Source organism: Suncus etruscus, chromosome 12, assembly GCF_024139225.1.
Source record: "Suncus etruscus isolate mSunEtr1 chromosome 12, mSunEtr1.pri.cur, whole genome shotgun sequence".
Lineage (NCBI taxonomy): Eukaryota > Metazoa > Chordata > Mammalia > Eulipotyphla > Soricidae > Suncus > Suncus etruscus.
In genome coordinates, this window is record NC_064859.1 from 3,704,129 (window position 1) to 3,724,466 (window position 20,338).

The following is a 20,338-nucleotide window of genomic DNA, read 5'->3' on the forward strand; positions in this document are numbered from 1 at the left end:
ATGAAAACAAGGGCCAGGAGAGATAGCACAGCGGCGTTTGCCTTGCAAGCAGCTGATCCAGGACCAAAGGTGGTTGGTTCGAATCCCGGTGTCCCATATGGTCCCCCGTGCCTGCCAGGAGCTATTTCTGAGCAGACAGCCAGGAGTAACCCCTGAGCACCGCCGGGTGTGACCCAAAAACCAAAAAAAAAAAAAAATGAAAACAAAAAAATGATGGAGGCCCCTTTCTCAAGGTTCTCAGAAGGTTCCCGTAACATCTGGCCCCTCCTTTTCTCTCCCATCCAGACCAGTGCTTTAAGTGTAGCCAAATCACTACCCTTCACATACATCTGGAAATGGCAGTATCTTCATGTTCCATCTGACCTGTTTTCTTCTACCTCATCTGGGATCCTGATTTTCTTGTATATTCTCATCATACCTAAAAGATCTCTCCAGGCTCCTCAACTTTGTATTGTTTTCCTTCCTACCAGCTAGCTAAGACTCTGCTGTATGCATGGAGCATCTAAATGAAGATTCAGTGGGGAGAGAAAGGTGCTCTTTGCACATGGTCCTCTTCTCATCTAGCACACGTCTGACCACAATTCATGCAGTAGATACCAACTTCTGGGCCTTTTATCTCCCCAACCAAACCAGAAACTAATCCACACCTCCACCCCTTGATTCACACACACACACACACACACACACACACACACACACTGCTGAGGCATTTTATGGTTTTGAGGCCACATTTGGCAATGTTCAGGGATCACTCTTGGCTCTGCACTCAGGGATAACTGAGAATCAAGCCTAGGTCAGCCACATGCAAGGTAAATAATAATATAATTCTCCTTACAACAATCACTCTGGCCCCCACCCCCCTGATGCATTTTCCTTTCTTTCTTTTTTTTCATTGTTGTTTTAGTATTAGCTATACCTGGTGGAGTATGTCATACCTGGCTGACTCCTGGCTTTGCACTCAGGACTCAGTCCTGGTAGTGCTTGTGGGACTGTAGGGAATGCCCAGAATCAAACCTTGGTCTGCTGTGTGCAAGGTAAACACCCATGATGTATCTCTTGCAGAGAATGGTGTTGACATGTATTTTAAGGAATCAGTCCTCCTGAGTTCCACTCTGCCTACTTACTTCTCTTACCCCTCCCAGTACAGACAAAACGGCCAGTTTGCACACTGGAGCCCTTTCTGCCCCTTTGTATTCCAAGGCCTTTCTCAAGCCAGCTCATCTTTATTTTAATGCACCACAGCCCTCTAGCTGGTGGGCCTAGCCCCACCCCACACCCTGTTTCTACCCCCCTCACAGCCACACCCTGATGGGGAGGTGAGACAGTGGGGGAGCAGCTCATGGGCTGAAATGGAGTAAATGACTGAAAAAAAATAATAATAATTGGGGGAATTCTCAGGGCATGTCTCTCCTCACTCTGCTTTATACTGGGCACTTGAGTCACAGTCTTGGGGCTCCACATCTGATAAGCACAGACCAGATTCCTGAGGAACCTGAAGACTTAAAGGGGCTGCTTAGCCCCGCTGGAGGAAGAAAAAAGGGGGTCAGGCTAAACCAGGAGAAACGTGGCACTTAAGTGGCCTGGCCAAAGCCACCTGTGGGGCTTCCTCCCCTGTATTTTGGGGTGCAAGGCTGTTCTAAAAGTTCTATGTTCTTGGCAGTTCCTAACGGGAAAGTGGTGCGCACCAGGAGAGACTGGTGCTCGGGAGAGATGAAGTCATGAAATTTTCCTATACATGAATGTACATGGAATCTATTATGTTGAGTGAAATAAGTCAGAGGGAGAGAGATAGACGCAGAATAGTCTCCCTCATCTATGGGTTTTAAGAAAAATAAAAGACACTTTTGCAATAATTCTCAGAGACAAAAAGAGGAGGGCACGACAGGAAGCTCACCACGAAGAGTGATGAGTGCAGTTAGAGAAATAACTACTTTGAGAACTATGATAACAATGTGAATGAATGAGGGAAGTGAAAAGCCTGTCTATAGTACAGGTGGGGGGTGGGTGGGAGGAGGGAGATTTGGGACATTGGTGATGGGAATGTTGCACTGGTGATGGGGGGTGTCATCTTATATGACTGAAACTCAACCACAATCATGTTTGTAACCAAGGTGTTTAAATAAAATATCATTAATAATAATAATAATAAAAGGAAAAAAAGAAAATAGAGTTTACAAAAAAAAAGACTGGTGCTGGAACTTGGAGTTGGTTGCGATGCTTGCAGAGGACCGCGAGTCCCCCCCCCACCACCAAAGTAGCCCCAGGGGGGTCTCCCCAAACGGAGCAACAGCCGCGGAAAGCCTCTGCCCGCCCATTGGCTGTCGCTCCCGCGAGAAGGCGCGCCCATTGGCTGAGCTCCCCTTCGCCCCGCCCAGCTCGGCCCCGCCCAGCCGGGACGCAAGCGCAGGACGCCTCGCCGCCGCCGCCGTTTCAGCACCAGGCGGCTGGACAGCGACGCCGCCCACGGGCATGGACCGCGGCAGCTGCAGCAGCAGTCGGGGCAGCAGCAGTCCGGCGCCCGGCCGGGATGAGGAAGAGGCGCAGCGGCCCCAGGGGGAGTCCTCGGGGGCCCCAGACGACAGCTCCTCGGACAGGTAGGGAGAACCCAGAGCGCGGCACCCACGCCCAGGTGGCCCCAGTAGCCGCCATATGCCGCCCCATTCATTCCTCAGCCCCTCCCCGGGCCCTGGCCCAGCTTCCATGCCAACCTCGCCCTGCCCAGGCGGCTTTCTCCATCCCCGACGCCTCCCCACCCCGGGCACCTGCCCCACCCACTCTCTCCATCTCTCCACCTCGCCCTTGGAGGCGCTCAGAGCACCCCACGCCCAGCCCCCAGGCTTCCAGAATCCTCCTCCCTCCCCTGGAGGCCTTCTTGCCCCCCAACCCAGCCCGCTGCAATTCATTCATTCAGTCCCGGGTTCCAGCCAGGCAGGAGGACGCCCGACAAGATGTGTGTTCTGGGATGGATGGATGAATGGGTGGACAGACACTCACTCCATCCAGGGGTGGACTGTCTGTCTTTGTCCATCCTTGGCTGTCTGTCGCCGATCTGCCAGCCTTCCAGAGGTGGTTGCTGCGCACATCTGGGCTGGGAGGCCAGTAGTGGAGTGTGGCGACCCCCTTCATTGGCTGGAGACCTTAGGGTGGAGCAGCCCTCGGGTTCCGAGGCTGGTCTGTGGTCAGCAGCTCCTGGAGGAGCCCAGACTGGTGGGTGAGGAAGGACTCGACTTTCCATGCTCTTCCTCTCCCTCCTCCTCCTTCTCCCTGGTGCCAGGAACATCCCAGGCAGGTAACAACAGTCTGGTGTGATTTCTGTGCCCTGCCTAATGGGCTGCTTCCATATGTGTCCCCCTGAAATCAGTGTGTGTGTGTGTGTGTGTGTGTGTGTGTGTGTGTGTGTGTCTCCCTCTCCCCCTCTCTTCCCTCCCTTGCTTGGACTGAAAAGAAAGGTTTTTGGGGCTCAGGGCAGGGGAGGGGGAGAGAGCAGAGGAGGACACATCATTCCAGAATGCCCCAGTTCAATGTCCATTATGTGCCTGGGAGCAAAGAGGGGTCCCTGCAAGTAGAAAGAACACAGTGTTTGCTTCTCTCTGTGGCTAACACTGCTGCTGTTGTGATTTAGATGTATCTCTATGGGAAACACACAGAGCTATCTTCAAGGCAATATAGCTTTTCTGTTCAAAAAAATAAAAGCACAAGATAGATGTTTTTCTTGGACCAGGGGTCTGCTGGACATTTTGGCTTTACCAAAGAGCCAGGGATGGAAAGGAGAGGGACAGTGACCATGTAGGACAGAGATCTGGGGCCAAAAATTTTTTTTTGAGAAGGAGCTGGAGAGTCATTTGCTGCTGTGGAGACTTTGCCAAAGATCAGGGCTGTCTGGTCTGATCTGCTGCTTTCCTGCATAGGGGCACTATTTGTGGCCTCATGAACCCCTCACTCTCTTCCAGCAGCTCCTCAGGAACTCTGCCCCTTCTCTGGAGTTCCCAGATACCCTGGATACTAACCAGGTGGGGGAATTCTGTTCAATTCAACTCCAGAAATGTAACTGTGGTCCTGCTGAGCCAAGTAACAGTGATCAATAAAACACACCCAGGGACCAGAGTGATAGCACAACGGGTAGAGTGTTTGCCCTGCACATGGCCGACCTGTGTTCTATCTCCAGCATTTTATATGGTCCCCCAAGCCTCCCAGGAGTGATTTCTGAGTGCAAAGTCAGAAATAACCCCCAAGTTCCGCTGGGTGTGGTCCCAAAACCAACCAAAAAAAACAAAAAGAACAAAGAAGAAAATACCCATAGAGAGTCCCTGACTAATATTACCCAAAGCATTTGAAATAGGTCAGTTTTTATTGTTTCTACAATTACATCTTAGAGGGCTAGAGAGATATAGTACAGCAGGTAAACTACTTCCCTTGCATGTGGCCAACCTGTATTCAATCCCTGGCACCCCATATGGTCCCATGAGCCTGCCAAGAGTAATTCCTGAGTGCAGAGCCAGGAATAAGCCCTGAGTACTGCTGAATGTAGCCCCATAAGAACAAGCCCAAAATATCCTTTTTACTTACCTAGTGGGATGAGCTGCTCCCCCATCAGTCTAGGCCACTTTGCAGGGTCACAAGGATGCCCATGTGGTTGTGAGCCTATGGTCTTAGGGTCACAGTGCAAGGCACATTTGTCTTTACAGGGTTCCCTCTGTGTTAGAGGTTAGTATTAGGCCCTGACTGCTATGACTTTGGCCTTGATTGCAGCCTGAAATAACCACTTTCCTTCCCTCTGCCTACTCCAGACATTGGCTTACAGGCCACCAGGCACAGGCAGGCTCTCCAGAAGTTGCTTGGCTCTGTTAGTCATGAAACTGGGGTGGGGTGGGGAATGAAGGCCTGAGGTGCTTGCCTGGATTATCAGATCTCTTTTTTTTTTTTTTTTTGTGCTCAGGAGTGTTGTTGGTTGTTGGTTTGAATCCTGGTGTCCCATATGGTCCCCCGTGCCTGCCAGGAGCTGTGGCCCAAAAACCAAAAAAATGGGGGACCATGTGGGACACTGGGATTCGAACCAACCACCTTAGGTCCTGGATCGGTTGCTTGCAAGGCAAACACCGTTGTGCTATCTCTCCGGGCCCAATTATCAGATCTCTTGAGAAGACTAGGAGGATGAGACAAACGCTTGGTTCTATGGTAGTAAAAGTGAGAATAGGGAGGCCGGACTGGTGGTGCAAGCGGTAGGGCATTTGCCTTGCACACACTAACCTAGGACGAACCGCAGTTCAATCCCTGGCATCCTATATGGTTCCACAACCCCTGAACATCATGGGTGTGGCCCAAAAAGCCAAAAAATAAATACATAAAAGAGTGAGAATAGGGGCCCGGAGAGATAGCACAGCAGCATTTGCCTTGCAAGCAGCCGATCCAGGACCAAAGGTGGTTGGTTCGAATCCCGGTGTCCCATATGGTCCCCCGTGCCTGCCAGGAGCTATTTCTGAGCAGACAGCCAGGAGTAACCCCTGAGCACCGCCGGTGTGGCCAAAACAAAACAAAACAAAACAAAAAAAAACAAACAAAAGAGTGAGAATAGGGCTGGAAAGATGTGTGAACAGATTCACCCCAGTACTATTTCTGGCACCCTATGGTCCCCACAGCACTGCTGAGAGTGGCCCCCAAGCACAGCCTGTTAACACCACAGGGTGTGACCCATAAACCCCCACCAAAAAGGAAAAGTGTTTCAAGTCTTGCAACCTAGTCACTATCAAGCATAATCAAGGTGGGTAAGAGCTAGGGCCAAGCCATAGCACAGTAGTAGGGCATTTGCCTTGCACACGCCAACCCCGAAGGACCCCAGTTCAATTCCTGGCATCCCATATGGTCCCCCGTGCCTGCCAGGAGTGATTTCTGAGCACTGAGCCAAGAGTAATCCCTGAGTGCCACCGGGAGTGACCCAAAAGAAGAAGGGTAAGAGCTGACAGGCTGCTGCTTGGGATCTCTGGACAGAAACAAAGGGATAGAAAGAAAGCTATTGGGTCCAGTGGGCCACCAGGAAAAGCAAATTAGTGGTAGAAGGTGGAATCCTCTCTGAGCAGGAGCTTGCTGAGGAATGGGGAGAGCGAGTAGATCCGACAGATGACAGATGGTGAAGGGTTAATGCTCCCAGTTTCCTTAGCACCCTGTGGAGTATGGCTTCCCCTATAAAAAGAAATTGCTTGTACCTCCCTGACAAGCCCTACCTTATTGGACAAGCCCAGTGGACAACCCAGTGCTCAGTGTGCTGGAAGGCCATAGGCAACTTGAAGAAGCCAAACCACCTAACTCTCCAAACACTGCTCTGGCCAGTTCTAAAAAAAAAAAAAAAGGACCATCAAGGGGCCAGAGAGATAGCACACCAATAGGGCATTTGCCTTGCACAAGGCCAACCCAGGATGGACGTTGGTTCAATTTCTGGCATCCCAATATGGTCCTCTGAGTCTCCCAGGAGCGATTTCTGAGTGCAGAGCCAGGAGTGACTCTTGAATGCTGCTGAGTGTGACCCAAAACAAAACAAACAAAAAGGGCCATCAAGAATGGGGGGGCGGGGCAGAGAAATAGCATGGAGGTAGGGCATTTGCCTTTCATGCAGAATGACAGTGGTTCGAATCCCGGCATCCTATATGGTCCCCCAAGCCTGCCAGGAGTGATTTCAGAGCATAGAACCAGGAGTAACCCTGAGCATTGCTGGGTGTGACCCAAAAACCAAATAAAAAAAAGAACCAGGGGTCTGGGGAGGTGAATTGCCTTCCATGCTGCCAACTTGGATTCAATCTCTGGTATCCCATACTGTCCTCTGAGGCCCCAGGATTCCTAAATGCAGAGCTAGGAGTAACCAATGAACACTGCCTGGTGTGGCCTGAAACAAAACAAAATAAGATTCAGCGTCAGCTTCACTCCTTCAATGCCAAGCACATTGCCAGGAGATCCAAAAAGACCTGCAATTTCAAAATGTGAACTTGAGGGCCAGAGAGAGAGAGAGAGAAAAAAAAAATGGCAGAGAAGGCGCATGCCTTGCCCAGGCTGACCTGGCTTCAATTCCAATAAGGTCCCCTGAGCCGCCAGTAGTGATTGTTGAGTAATTTCTAAGCAGTCAGGTGTGTGCCCCCTCCCAAAAATAAAGAAAAGAAATGTAGATGTCCATATTCCCATGAATAAATTCGAGCCATTTATCTAACTTCCCTTTGGTGTGGGGATGGTTCTGTAGGATCTTGGGGGGGGGGAGCAGGGGCACACCCAGCTGGGCAAACCCAGCTAATGGTTTACTAACTCCTGGTTCTTCTTAGGGATCACTCCTGGTGAACCTGGGGTATATGTGTGGTATCGGGAATTGAATGTGCCCAGTCACATGTGAAACACAGGCTTTAAGTCCTGTACTACCTCTGGTTCTACCCACCCCTCCCCATAAGATCTTTTGTTTGAGTCTTAGAGATAACCCAGTGAGCTGGAGCACACACTGTGCATCAGGATCTCCTGAACACAGAGCAAATAGTATTCTCTGAGAATCTCTAGGTGTGGCCCAATCCCCCCCACCCCAAACAAAGAAAGGAGCTTTAATTTGCCAGGATACCGGTGACATATGCCACTGGCTCATCTTGGTTCTCTTTTATTCGTTGATGTATTAGGTTTTTGACCCACGCCCAGAGATGTTTAGGAGTTTTTTCTATCTCTGTGCTCAGGCATTGCTCCTGGTGGACTCAGGGGACCATATGGGATACCAAGGATTGAATCTGGGTCAGCTGCGTGCAAGGCAAACACTCTACCTGCTGTACAATCATTTTGGCCCCTGAAGTCCTCCTTTGAAACAGCCTTGGAGGCAAGACAGTTAACTCCATGAGAGACCTATATTTAGGAGGCCCTGATTTCCATCCATGGCACCACAATAAATGAATAAAAACATAAATAAAATGAAATGATGGTGGAAAATTAAGATTTCTAAGTATTGAGTTAGGAATATAAAAAAATACCTGTGACTTAAACCAGAGATTGGACGCTGGTGCAGTTTTTTTGAATAACAAAAAAGAAAACATCCATAATTATATATGTAGTGAAATTCTCGAGGTGTGAACAGTTCTAAAATGGAAATATATCCTCGGAGGCGCCTAAAGAGGTCAAACTGTAAATAAAACTGCACTTGTCAAGCCACCTGCTTTCCGCAGTGCTTCGTACAGAGAGAGACTGGGACACAGATGCCTCTCCACAGGCCAGGCCACTCTCCAGCACCTCGCATATGTCACCCCAGCTCCTCCTCAGACCCAGCTCAAGAGGAGGCCTTGTCCCCATAATTCGCCTCACTCAGCCCAAGGGCGCCAGTTCCCCAAACCACTGTGTCCTTTCCAGAGTCCCAGGCTGGAGGAGGGGCCGAGGAAGCCCACCTCCTCTGGCCCCTTGACTCAGCGAAAGCTCCCTCCCTCCCAGCTGCAGCTGCCAGCCGGCCAGGTTCTGGAAGCATACACACAGGCTTGTTTCTCTTCCTAGGGCCTCTGCTTGTCTCTGTGCAGAATCCGGTCTCCATGGGCTGTGTGAACCTGCCTCACCAGTGGGAACTCTGGCCTCAGCTGCACAGCAGTGCAGCAGGTTGGTCTAGATGCCAAGGTTGGCTCCAATGCAACCTGGCTCTCCCACCAAGTGCTGCCTGCTCTGGCAAGCCAAGGAGCTAAGAGGGTGGGAGGAAGAGAGGGGGCTCTGCCGAGGCTACAGAGCCCATAGCCCAGGTGCCATCTCCCACAGCCCTCAGGCACCCTGTGCTGTGGCCATCTTCACGGCTCCTGGGTCTGCCAGCTTCTACCTTCCCTGTACTTGCAGTGAGGCTGGCTCCATGCACAGACCTGCCCTCATGACAAATTTCGAATTTCAGAAGATGTTTGCAGCTTCCAACTTGGCAGGTTCCTTGGGGGGTCCCAACGAACTCTTCAACCAGGCAGACCTCTCAAAGCCAGCCTCCGCCCTAGGCCCTGCAGATCAGCAGTGGCCTTCTCTCTCTCTCTCTCTCTCTCTCTCTCTCTCTCTCTCTCTCTCTCTCTGTCTCTCTCTCTTTCTCTCTCTCTCTTTCTCTCTCTCTCTGTCTCTGTCTCTCTCCCTCTCTCTCTCCCTCTCTCTCTCTCCCTCTCTCTCTCTCTCCCTACCTCACTCTCTCTCTGTCTCTGTCTCTCTCTCTCTGTCTCTCTCTCTGTCTCTCTCTCTGTCTCTCTCTCTCTGTCTCTCTCTGTCTCTCTGTCTCTCTCTCTCTCTCTCTCTCTCTCTCTCTCTCTCTCTCTCTCTCTCTCTCTCTCTCTCTCTCTCTCTCTCTCTCTCGACCATGTCAAAGTGGAGCCTTTGCTGGGCTGCTCCCTACAGGGCTTCTCCCTTCCTGGCAGCTGCATTCCACATCATCACTTACCAGCAATGTCTTCCACAGACCTTCCTGGTCTACTTCTTCCTCAGCAGGGTGTTTGGAAGCAGTTAAAAAAGGGGGGGGGGGGCGGAGAGATAGCATGGAGGTAAGGTGTTTGCCTTTCATGAAGAAGGTCATTGGTTCGAATCCCAGCATCCCATAGGATCCCCTGAGCCTGCCAGGAGAGATTTCTGAGCGTGGAGCCAGGGGGCCGGAGTGGTGGCACAAGTGGTACTGTGTTTGCCTTGTCCATGCTAGCCTAGGACTCACCACAGTTTGATCTCCTGCCATCCCATATGGTCTCCCAAGCCAGGAGCGATTTCTGAATGCATAGCCAGAAGTAGCCCCTGAGCATCACCAGATGTGTCCCAAAAACAAAACAAACAAACAAAAAAAAAAACCAGTAATGTCTATAAAGTATTTAGTGGATGGGATTGGTGTCTGTTGAGGTCCAGCACAGACAGGTTTGTGAGTAAGAAAATGGACCCAGTAAGACACTTTAAGGCCACAGATCCAGAGCCCTTACCCTGGTTGCCTGCCCCCACCCAGTTACTGTGCTGTAACAGGAGAATCCTATGCCATCTCCTTGTCTTGACTCATTGAACAGTGGTAGGCCTGTGTGGCCCCATGCCCCCACCTATGTCTTCCTTTCATCCTTCTTCCCCCTTAGGTCCCAGAGCAAGGCTGTGGCCCCTGAGGCAAGCCCAGAGATAAGTTGTTCCCTCCACAGCTGCCCCCCTGAGGAACCCTCCAGCTCTTCGGCACCTCCACCAGCAACTTCCACCCTCCAGCCTGTGGGCCAGTCCAGCCCCTTGGCCCCTGCTCACTTCTCCTTTCCCAGAGCACCCCAGGAATACCGGGGAGGCAGTTCCCTGCCAGGGCTTGGGGATCGAGCAGCTCTGTGCACCCATGGCTCTAGCCTCAGCCCTTCCCCGGCACCCTCACAGCGCGATGGGGCCTGGAAGCCACCTTCTGCACAGCATCATATGGTCAGCGTCAGGTAAGGGGCCCACGGCCTGCCAGTGGTTAAATGGGGGTAGAGCTTAAAAGTGGGATGAGGGGGCCAGAGAGATGGCATGGAGGTAGAGAGTTTGCCTTGCATGCAGAAGGATGGTGGTTCAAATCCCAGCCTCCCAAGTCTGCCAGGAGCTATTTCTGAGTGTAGAGCCAGGAGCAACCCCTGAGTGCTGCCGGGTGTGGCCCAAAAACCAAAAACCAAAAAAAAAAGTAGGGTGAGTGAGCTGAAGAGATAGTAGAGGAGTTAAGGCACTTGCCTTGTACACAGCCAACCCAGGTTCAATTCCCAGAACCACCTGTGGGCCCCTGAGCTCAGAGCCCTGAGTACGGAGCACTGCCAGGTGTGGCCCCAACCCCCTCCATAAGAAAGTGGAGCTGGAAAAGCCAACTGTGGTTAGGAACTGGGGAGACAGTGCCAAGGGGTGGATTGCAGGCCTTGCATGCTTGAAGCCACTGTTGGCCCCTAGAACCATGAGGTCCAAGGACTGAACCGTTCTACACAGTATCACTGGGAATGACTGAAGCCCTTGGAGTTCTGTTTAGAGACCCACCAATAATGCAGAGCTGACTCCCAGGGCACTGGACTCCATCAGGAGAGGCCTGAGATATGTGTGCCTCTGAAGGAGGAGAAGCAGCCAGGAGGAGAGGAGTGAGGGTTGGAGTGCAGGCATGGGAAAGCCCGAATTACTGCAGGTCCCCCACCCCCAAGGAGACTCTAACCAATAAGTGTTTCGTTTTCCATCCCAGGCAGGAGCGCACCTTCCGGATGCCAAGGAGGTAGGTCCAGACCTTCTCTGGACCCCCAAGGATAGCCAAGCCAATGGCCCATTTCCACCTCACCACCCCTTCTTAGTGGCTCCTTCAGGCCACATCAGTTCAGAGCCCCCCTTTCTCTCCCCAGCTACTCCCAGTTGATCGCTGAATGGCCGGGCTTGGTGCTGCTGCTGTGTCTGACATTCGTCCTCCTCTGCACCCTGGCAGGACTGCTAGGGGGCCAGCTGCCTGACTTCTCCAAGCCTTTGCTGGTGAGGGGTTAGAGGAACAGGGAGCCCCCCCAGGTCTGGGGACCTCAGCTTCATCTGAGGCAGGGAACTGGCAGGCCAGCTAGGGGTGGGGTGGCTCAGCAGTGAGGAACAAGGGGCTTCTCCTGCCTGCCTGCTCCCCCTTGCCCTCCTCCCTGCAGGGTTTTGAGCCTCGGGACACAGACATTGGCCGAAAGCTCGTGGTATGGAGAGCCTTGCAAGCCCTCACAGGCTCTGGGAAGCTTCTGACACTTTCCCCAGATGGGGAGCTGAACAGGTATTGGGTCCTGTTTCCCTGATGGGTACTGCATGGGCCAGAATTAGGCTTTCCAGGGACTGGAACGATAGTACAGTGGGTAACGCACGCCTTGCACACGACCAGCCATTGTTCCAATTTCCATCACCTCATTTGGTCCTCTGCTGGGTTCAGGCCCCAAGCATGGCTGGGGTGATGTGGGTAATCCCCAGTCTTTGTGGGCCTCACAGTGAACTGCCTTCTCAGTGTCTGCTGAGAGAAACCCCTGAGGCCTCCTGAGCACTGCTTGCCCCCTGCCATGAGGTGGTTGGTCTGCCCTGGAAGTGGATTCCGGCTTCCTCTGAGCCAGTCCTCCACCCGCAATGGTAGCTGGCACAGATCTTCTTTCTACCTCAGTTCAAACCCCCACAGCACTCTGAGTCCCACAGCTGGAAGCAGTCCCCAGGAGGGCCTGGTCCGACCACACAGGATCATAGCACCCCAGGAGGGCAGAGGTCAAGACAGCTTCTTCTGTGGCCCCCCTGGTAAGCTGCAGCCTGGCTGCTCCCCAACTTAATGGTGGTCCTCAACCTCCATCTGTCCACCAGAACAGGAGGACCCCAGAGAACAACTGTGGACAGACAGAAAGGGAAGGAGGCCACCTGAGGCCTTCAAGCCAAGAACATTGGGTCAGCACTGAGGGAAGTGGCAGGTCTTGGGGGTGCCAGCCAGGGATGGTGAGGCTGGGAAAGGGGGGAACTGAGCAGAGGGTAGGCCCAGGTACCAAGCTCCTGAGAAACTGGGAGCCATCCCATCCTGGGTCAGCATCTCCCCTTGTGGGAGGGCCCAGAAACTGGGCCCAAAGGGCTCAGCTCCACGGCTATGTTGCAGAGAAGAACTATGCCCAGCTGGTTTTCATGTCCACCTCGGCGGGCAGCCTGTGGAACCTGCATGCCATCCACTCCATGTGCCGCATGGAAGAGAACCAGGTGAGGCAGCCAGGCGGGAGGGCTGAGATACAGGAACCTTATCCTGCTGGAAATGAGCTAGAACGGGAATGCTGGAGAGCATACTCTGCCTAGGGCAGGATTTCCTCCCCACAGGGAAGGTCGGGCTTGAGGTGGGGGAAAAATTTAGCTGTTTTCAGCAGAGCTGAAAACAGTTCCTGCAGGAGACCAGGCAGAGCCCAGAGAAGCAGGTTTGGGAGCGGGGGTCGTGTTTAAAAGTTCCTGTAAAGAGCTGTGGGGCCAGAGCCATAGCACAGTGGTAGGGTGTTTGCCTTGCATGCAGCCAACCCAGGACAGTCCTGGATTCAATCCTTGGGATCCCATATGGTCCCCCAATCCTGCCAGAAGTGATTTCTGAGCCAGGAATACCCCTGAGTGCCACTGGGTGTGCCCCCCCAAAAAAGAAAGTGAGCTGTGAAAACAGCCCCCCACACACACACACAATATCTGAGTTCCCCTACCAGCTGGTTACAATTGTATGCTCTCAGATCATAGACGAAGTCAAGACCAGATCGAATCCTCCTGTGTAATATGACTTCAGGCACATCTCTTAATTCCTCAGGGCCTCAATCTATATGTCTAAAATGGGGATCAGGGCCCGAGTGATAGCACAGCAGCTGACTTGGGTTCAATCCCTGACATCCATATGGTCCCCCAAGCCTGCCAAGAGTGATTTCTGAGCATAGAGCCAGGAGTAACCCCTGAGCACTGCTGACTGTGGCACAGCATTCCCCATAATTACTTGAATAAAATGGGGATCAGAGCCAGAGAGCTGTTTGGGTTTTTTTTATTTGTTTGTTTGTTTGGGTTTTTTTCTGCTTGTGGGGTCACACCCGGTGACGCTCAGGGGTTACTCCTGGCTATGCACTCAGAAATTGCTCCTGGCTTGGAGGACCATATGGGACGCTGGGGGATCGAACCTTGGTCCATGCAAAGCAATCACCCTACCGCTGGCTTCACCACTCTGGCCCCAAGAGCCAGAGAGCTGGTAGGGCTCTGACCATGGTTTGATCCTTGGCACCCCAAAAGCTAACCCCCGCCCCAGCACCATCAGGAGTAATTCCTGAGTGTAATTCCAGGAATAATTCTTGAGCATCAACAGGTTGGCCAAAAAACAAAATAAATAAATATGGGATCCAGGCCAGATAGTACAATGTAAGGTACTTTGCACCTGGTTAGATCCCCAACACTACCTATGGTTGGTCTCGAGACTCACCAAGAGTGATTCCTGAGCACAGAGCCAGGAATAAGCCCTAAAGCACCACTCTGTGGCACTTCAGTTAGTTAATTTTAATAATAAAATGTGGATCATAATGATACCATGTATCGGATGTTGTGATGATTAAACAAGATAAAATCAATTTAAAAAAGAAAGCATAATGGCCGGTGATAGTCCTCTGAATAGACATAACCACTGTTACCATGACATCAGGCCCAGGGCCATACACAAAACAGAACAGAGCCTCTGATTGCCAGGTCAGTGCTCAACCTTTTCGATGTCTACAGCAGGGTAGGAAAGGAAGACAATCATGGACAGCCATAAATAGACTGAGTTGGGTTTGAAGGAGCAACACTTAACAGGTCCTCAAGGGTTGTTCTTGGCAGTATTGTTCTTGGCAGTACATCATGTCTGGAATTAAGCATGGACCTCCCAGATGGCAAAGCATGCATTGCAGACCCTGCACTGTTTCTCTGCCCCAGACAGAAGTGTGCTCAGGAGCCAGAGATAGTATGATAGGACTACTGCCTTGCATGCAGCTGACTCCAATTTGATCCCCGGAACCATATACAGTTTCTCAAGCCGCCAGGAGTGACCTCTGAGCACAGAGCCAGCAATAGGCCCTGAGCACTGCTGGGTGTGGTCCTAAAGCAAGAACACAGAAAGTGTGGAGGCTGGAGGAATAATAGTACAGAGGGTAGGGTGCTTGCCTTGCATGTGGCTGATCTGGGTTCTATCCCTAGCACCACATTTGTTTCCCCGAGCATACCAGGTGTGATCCCTGGCACCGCTGGATATGGCCAAATCCAGTAAACAAATCAACCGACTAGTGGCTGAGGTAGACAATAATTCCAAGCCTGGATGTTTGGGCTTCCACTATTTCCATCACTTGCTTTTGGTTCTCTGCACCCTTCTGGTACCACCGTTTCTATTCCTGGCTGTGTGCTCAGGGACCCCTAAGCAGGGAGTCTCTGGCCGAGTCCATGGACAGTGTCCTTTAGGTTCCTCTTTGATAGAGTCCAGATGCAGCTGCCGGTTCAGTGACTGTGAGCCAGAGGCCCCCCAATACATGTCAGTTCTGCCCTCTGTCAAGATCTCTCCCTGAGGATCGCAGTAGAGAGCTCAAAGGGCTGAGAGAATGCTTTTCGCCAGCTGAGTGAGGTCTGGGTTTTCTCTGCAGCACCGAATGAACCCTCAGGCACGGGAGGTGGCAGGAAATAAGCAGGGGTAGGGTGTGTGTGTGCGTGCGTGCGTGTGTGTGTGTGTGTGTGTGTCTGTGTGTGTAGGGTGTGTGTGTGTGTGTGTGTGTAGGGTGTGTGTGTGTGTGTGTGTGTAATTCTGGGTCACCGTCAGCTTCTGAGTGCTCTCCTGCCGTGTGTGCCTTACAGATTCGCTCCCATGCGCACTTCGGGGCTCTGTGCCAGCGGACAGCCGCCAACCAGTGCTGCCCCAGCTGGTCCCTGGGCAACTACGTGGCCGTGCTCTCCAATCGCTCCTCCTGCCTGGAGACCACCCAAGCTGACGCCACCCGCACACTGGCCCTGCTGAGGGCCTGTGCCCTCTACTATCACCGAGGACTCCTGGCCCCTCTGTGCCTGGGCCCCGGACGGGACAAGCCGCCACGCTGTGCCCAGCTGCCCGCCAAGTGCTCCGAGAGTCACGCCGTGTACCAGCTCCTGCACTTCCTACTGGACAGGGACTTTCTGAGTCCCCAGACAGCCGACTACCAAGTGCCTTCCCTCCAGTACAGTCTGCTCTTCCTGCCCACTCCCAAGGGGGCGTCCCTGATGGCCATCTACCTGGACCGCCTGGCGGCTCCCTGGGCGCTCTCGGACAACTACACGTCCGTCACCGGCATGGACCTGGGCCTCAAGCAGGAGCTGCTCCGGCACTACCTGTCGCAGGACACCGTGTACCCCGCGCTGGCCCTGGCCAGCATCTTCCTCAGCCTGGCCCTCTACCTGCGCTCGCTCTTCCTCACGCTCATGGTGCTGCTGGGGGTGCTGGGCGCCCTGCTGGTGGCCTTCTGCCTGTACCACGTGGCCTTCCGCGTGGCCTACTTCCCGCCGGCCAACCTGGCGGCCCTCGTGCTGCTCAGCGGCGTGTGCGCCAACCACGCGCTCGTCTTCTTCGACCTGTGGCGCTTCAGCAAGAGCCAGCTGCCGGCGGCGGGGCTGGCGCCGCGCGTGGGCCGCACCATGCACCACTTCGGCTACCTGCTGCTGGTGTCGGGGCTGACCACGGGCGCCGCCTTCTACGCGGGCTCCCTGAGCCGCCTGCCCGCCGTGCGCTGCTTCGCGCTCTACATGGGCACGGCCGTGCTGGCGCACCTGGCGCTCGCGCCGGCCTGGCTGCCGTCGTCCGCCGTGCTGCACGAGCGCTACCTGGCGCGCGGCTGCGGGCCGGGCGCGCGGGGCGGCGGCGGGGGCGGCGGGGGCCGTTCGCGGGCCCTGGCCCTGGCGCTGGCGCGGCGGCTGCGCGGGCTGCGGCGGGCGGCGGCCGGCACGTCGCGCCTGCTGTTCCAGCGCCTGCTGCCGTGCGGCGTCATCAAGTTCCGCTACATCTGGGTGTGCTGGTTCGCCGCGCTGGCCGCCGGCGGCGCCTACATCGCGGGGGTCAGCCCGCGCCTGCGGCTGCCCACGCTGCCGCCGGCCCGCGGCCAGGTCTTCCGGCCCAGCCACCCGTTCGAGCGCTTCGACGCCGAGTACCGCCAGCAGTTCCCGTTCGAGCGGCGGCCGCGGGGCGAGGGCGGCCCGATGCCCGTGGCGCTGGTGTGGGGCGTCCTGCCCGTGGACACGGGGGACCCGCTGGACCCGCGCAGCAACACCTCGCTGGTGCGCGACCCGGCCTTCGCGGCCGGCGCGCCCGAGGCGCAGCGCTGGCTGCTGGCGCTGTGCCGCGGCGCCCGCAACCAGAGCTTCTTCGGGGAGCAGCCGGCCGGCGGCCCGACGCTGTGCTTCGTGGAGGCCCTGCAGCGCTGGATGGACAGCCCGGCCTGCGCGCGCCTGGGGCCCGGCCCGTGCTGCGGCGCGGCGGGCTTCCCGTGGGCCGCCCCGCTCTTCCTGCACTGCCTGCGCGCCATGGCGCTGGAGCGGGGCGCCGGCCGGCCGCGGGACCTGGGGCCGCGCTTCGGCGCGCGCGGCGACCTGGCCGCGCTGGTGCTGCAGTTCCAGAGCAGCGTGCCCTACAGCGCCGACTACGGCCGCGTGCACGGCTTCTACGCGCAGGTCAGCGGCTGGCTGGCGGCGCAGCTGCGCTCGGCGCCCGCGGGCCTGCGCCGGGGCTGGCTCACCAGCCGCCTGGAGCTGTACAGCCTGCAGCGCAGCCTGAGCACGGAGCCCGCGCTGGCGCTCGGCCTGGCGCTGGCGCTGGCCTTCGCCGCGCTGCTGCTCGGCACCTGGAACGTGCCGCTCAGCCTCTTCGCCGTGGCGGCCGTGGCCGGCACGGTGCTGCTCACCGTCGGGCTGCTGGTGCTGCTCGAGTGGCAGCTCAACACGGCCGAGGCGCTCTTCCTCTCGGCCGCCGCGGGCCTCGCGGCCGACTTCACCGTCAACTACTGCGTCGCCTACCACCTGTGCCCGCACCCCGACCGCCTGAGCCGCGTGGCCTGCTCCCTGCGCCAGACCAGCTGCGCCACCGCCGTGGGCGCCGCCGCGCTCTTCGCCGCCGGCGTGCTCATGCTGCCCGCCACCGCGCTGCTCTACCGCAAGCTGGGCATCGTGCTCATGACGGTCAAGTGCGTCAGCTGCGGCTTCGCCAGCTTCTTCTTCCAGTCCCTCTGCTGCTTCTTCGGCCCCGAGAAGAACTGCGGGCAGATCCTCTGGCCCTGCGCCCGCCGGCCCGGGGGCGCGGGGGGCCGCGCGCCGGCGGCCGAGCGGGCCGGCCGCCCCCGCCCGGGCCCGGGAGGAGGAGGCGCGGCCCCGGGGCTCTGCTCGGAGCAGTACGAGCTGCGGCCCCTGGCCCGACGCCGCAGCCCCAGCTTCGACACCAGCACCGCCACCAGCAAGCTGTCGCACCGGCCCTCCGTGCTGTCCGAAGACCTGCCGCTGCACGACGGGCCCTGCTGCCCCCGGCCCGCGCTGGGCCCGGCCTCCCCCCGGGAGCTGCTCCTGGACCACCGGGCGGTCTTCAGCCAGTGCCCGGCCCTGCAGACCTCCTCGCCCTACAGGCAGCCGGGCCCCAGCCCCCGCTCTCGGCGCAGGCACCACTCCCAGGCGCCGCGGGTCCAGGCCGTGCGGGCCTCGCCCCAAGCCCCGGCGCGCTCGCCCCCGCCCAGGGCCACGGAGCCTCCGGACGGCCTCTGCTCCTCGGCCAGCACCCTGGAGGGCCTCAGCGTCTCGGACGAGACCTGCCTCAGCGCCTCCGAGCCCAGCGCCCGGGTGCCCGACTCGGTGGGGGCGTCGCCGGAAGCCCTGGACGACGCCGGGCCCACGGTCCTGGAGCGGGGCCAGCTGAACGACAAGCGGGACACCCTGTGGCTGGCCCTGAAGGAGACCGTGTACGACCCGTCTCTGGCCGCCTCCCGCCAGAGCAGCTCCTCCTGGAAGGGCCGCGGGGGCCCGGGAGACGGCAGCCCTGTGGTGCTGCCCAACAGCCAGCCCGACCTGCCCGATGTTTGGCTACGCAGGCCCAGCACCCACACTTCAGGCTACAGTAGCTGAGGAGGCTCCAGGGACTGGGCAGGAGCCCCGAAAGCTCCCAGAATTGACAGGCAGGCGTGCCCAGGGACTGGGCAGGAGCCTCGAAAGCTCCCAGAATTGACAGGCAGGCGTGCCCAGGGACTGGGCAGGAGCCTCGAAAGCTCCCAGAATTGACAGGCAGGCGTGCCCAGGGACGCTTGCCCCTTCCTGCGGTCGGCCTGGAGCTGGTGGTTGTGGAACCCTGCGGAGAACCAGTCTGGGTCCAGACTGCTGCTTTTATCCCTGAGATTCAGTAGGGAGAGTCCCTGGGAGGAAAACCCCAAGTTCTCCTGGTAGCTTGCTCTTCCAGGGCCCTCCTCTGCAGGGGGAAGCAGGGAGAACTGGCGAACCTGCCTTCCCAAATGGCACCGTGAGACTGACGAACCCGTTCCTTAGGGCCCTGCCGGGCTACCTCAGAGGCCACTCAGAACCCTTGGAAACCTTAGCAGCAGCCTGGGCCTCGCACGTTTGAGGGGAGTCTTTCTTTATCAGAATTCCTCCTCTAGAGGGAGCTTTTCTGGGCCAGAATTGGGCTGGGCCCACCGGCCAGAACTGCCCTCCCAGCTGTTGTCCCCCCTGCCCAGTCCAACCCCCCCTTCCTCCCACTCTCCCACAAGACGGAGGAGAGTTAGCCCCTCGCGGGACACCCACATAACACTGTCAGTGTGGATCTCATTACTGTGGTACAAGGTCCTGTGGACCTCGATTTACAGGTGGAGATGCGGAGCCTCAGTGCAGTTACATGGTGTGCCCCAAGTCACAGAGCTGAAAAAGGCAGAGCAGGTTTCCCCACTCATTTCCCCACACAACTCCCATTCTTCCGGCCACTGCCATAGCCTCAAGGATGCTGTCCCACTGGCAGTGGGCAGGGATCCCGTTCCTCTGTACCTCCTGTAGCCAAAACTGCTGGCGTCCGCATCCCCACCCCCTTTCATGCTGGCCTCCATCTCCAAAGAAAGCTGCATTCAGAGGAAAATCAATGGAGTTCCCTCTGAGCCTGATGGACTTCCCAATGCAGGGTTGTGGCCCAGATCAAAAGAGGCCCTGTGAATGAAGGGGGGAGGGGGGGTGGTCCTTGCGGGCTGGCAGAGCTTAGTGAAGGCCAGATGGGGGAAGTGTGAGTCTGGAGTTGCTCCCCAGGACTGCTCAAAAGGGCACTGGCAGACCAAAAGAGAGAGAGACCTCTCCAGAATGTTTTGTTTGAATGTCCTAGCCCAAGGAAGGAAGAGTTCATGACCCCTGGGATAAACATAAATGTGCTAAATACCTGTTTTCCAGGGCTATCGCAGGGAAAGGGAGAGGGGATGATAACACCTCAGGCTGGGCATCAGGTCCACACCACCCACATTCAGTGTGGGTCGCTCCTGGCACCGTGCAGGGTGTGCTGAAGGCCTACCTGCTACCTCCCTGTGGCTGGAGCTCCAGGATCTGCAACTGGGTAACCAGGAAGGTTTTGGGAGGAGGAATGACTTGACCTAGGCCTCTAAAGTCCTAGTCTCTCCCCGAGGAAGACGCCTTCACCATTGTTCTGTTCTAGAAGTTTGGGAATGTTGTAGCCTCAGGACCTTTCTCCAAAGAATTTTTTTTGTGGAAACAAAATATACAAGACAGTTTTTTTTTAAATGCACTTCCCTGGATGTGGGGGAAGTCAAGAGTCAGTTCAGCTTCCCTTTTCTATTGCGACCTTCCAGGGATCACGTGAAACCCCCCCTCCAGTTTCCAGCAGCTCCATAGAATGTGGTTTGGTTTTCAGATTCCAAATGATAGCACA

The 20,338-nt window shown here is 56.0% G+C and overlaps 1 protein-coding gene across 1 annotated transcript; it reads left to right on the forward strand.

Moving 5' to 3' along the window:
• The first annotated feature begins 2,437 nt into the window (after window positions 1-2,437).
• On the forward strand, window positions 2,438-18,611 carry DISP2 (dispatched RND transporter family member 2). Its single transcript, XM_049785151.1, has 8 exons — window positions 2,438-2,594; window positions 10,059-10,388; window positions 11,153-11,182; window positions 11,307-11,430; window positions 11,589-11,704; window positions 12,080-12,207; window positions 12,554-12,651; window positions 15,277-18,611. The coding sequence occupies exons 1-8, from the start codon at window positions 2,470-2,472 to the stop codon at window positions 18,547-18,549; spliced, it is 4,224 nt and encodes a 1,407-aa protein (XP_049641108.1). The 5' UTR covers window positions 2,438-2,469; the 3' UTR covers window positions 18,550-18,611.
• Window positions 18,612-20,338: the final 1,727 nt, after the last annotated feature.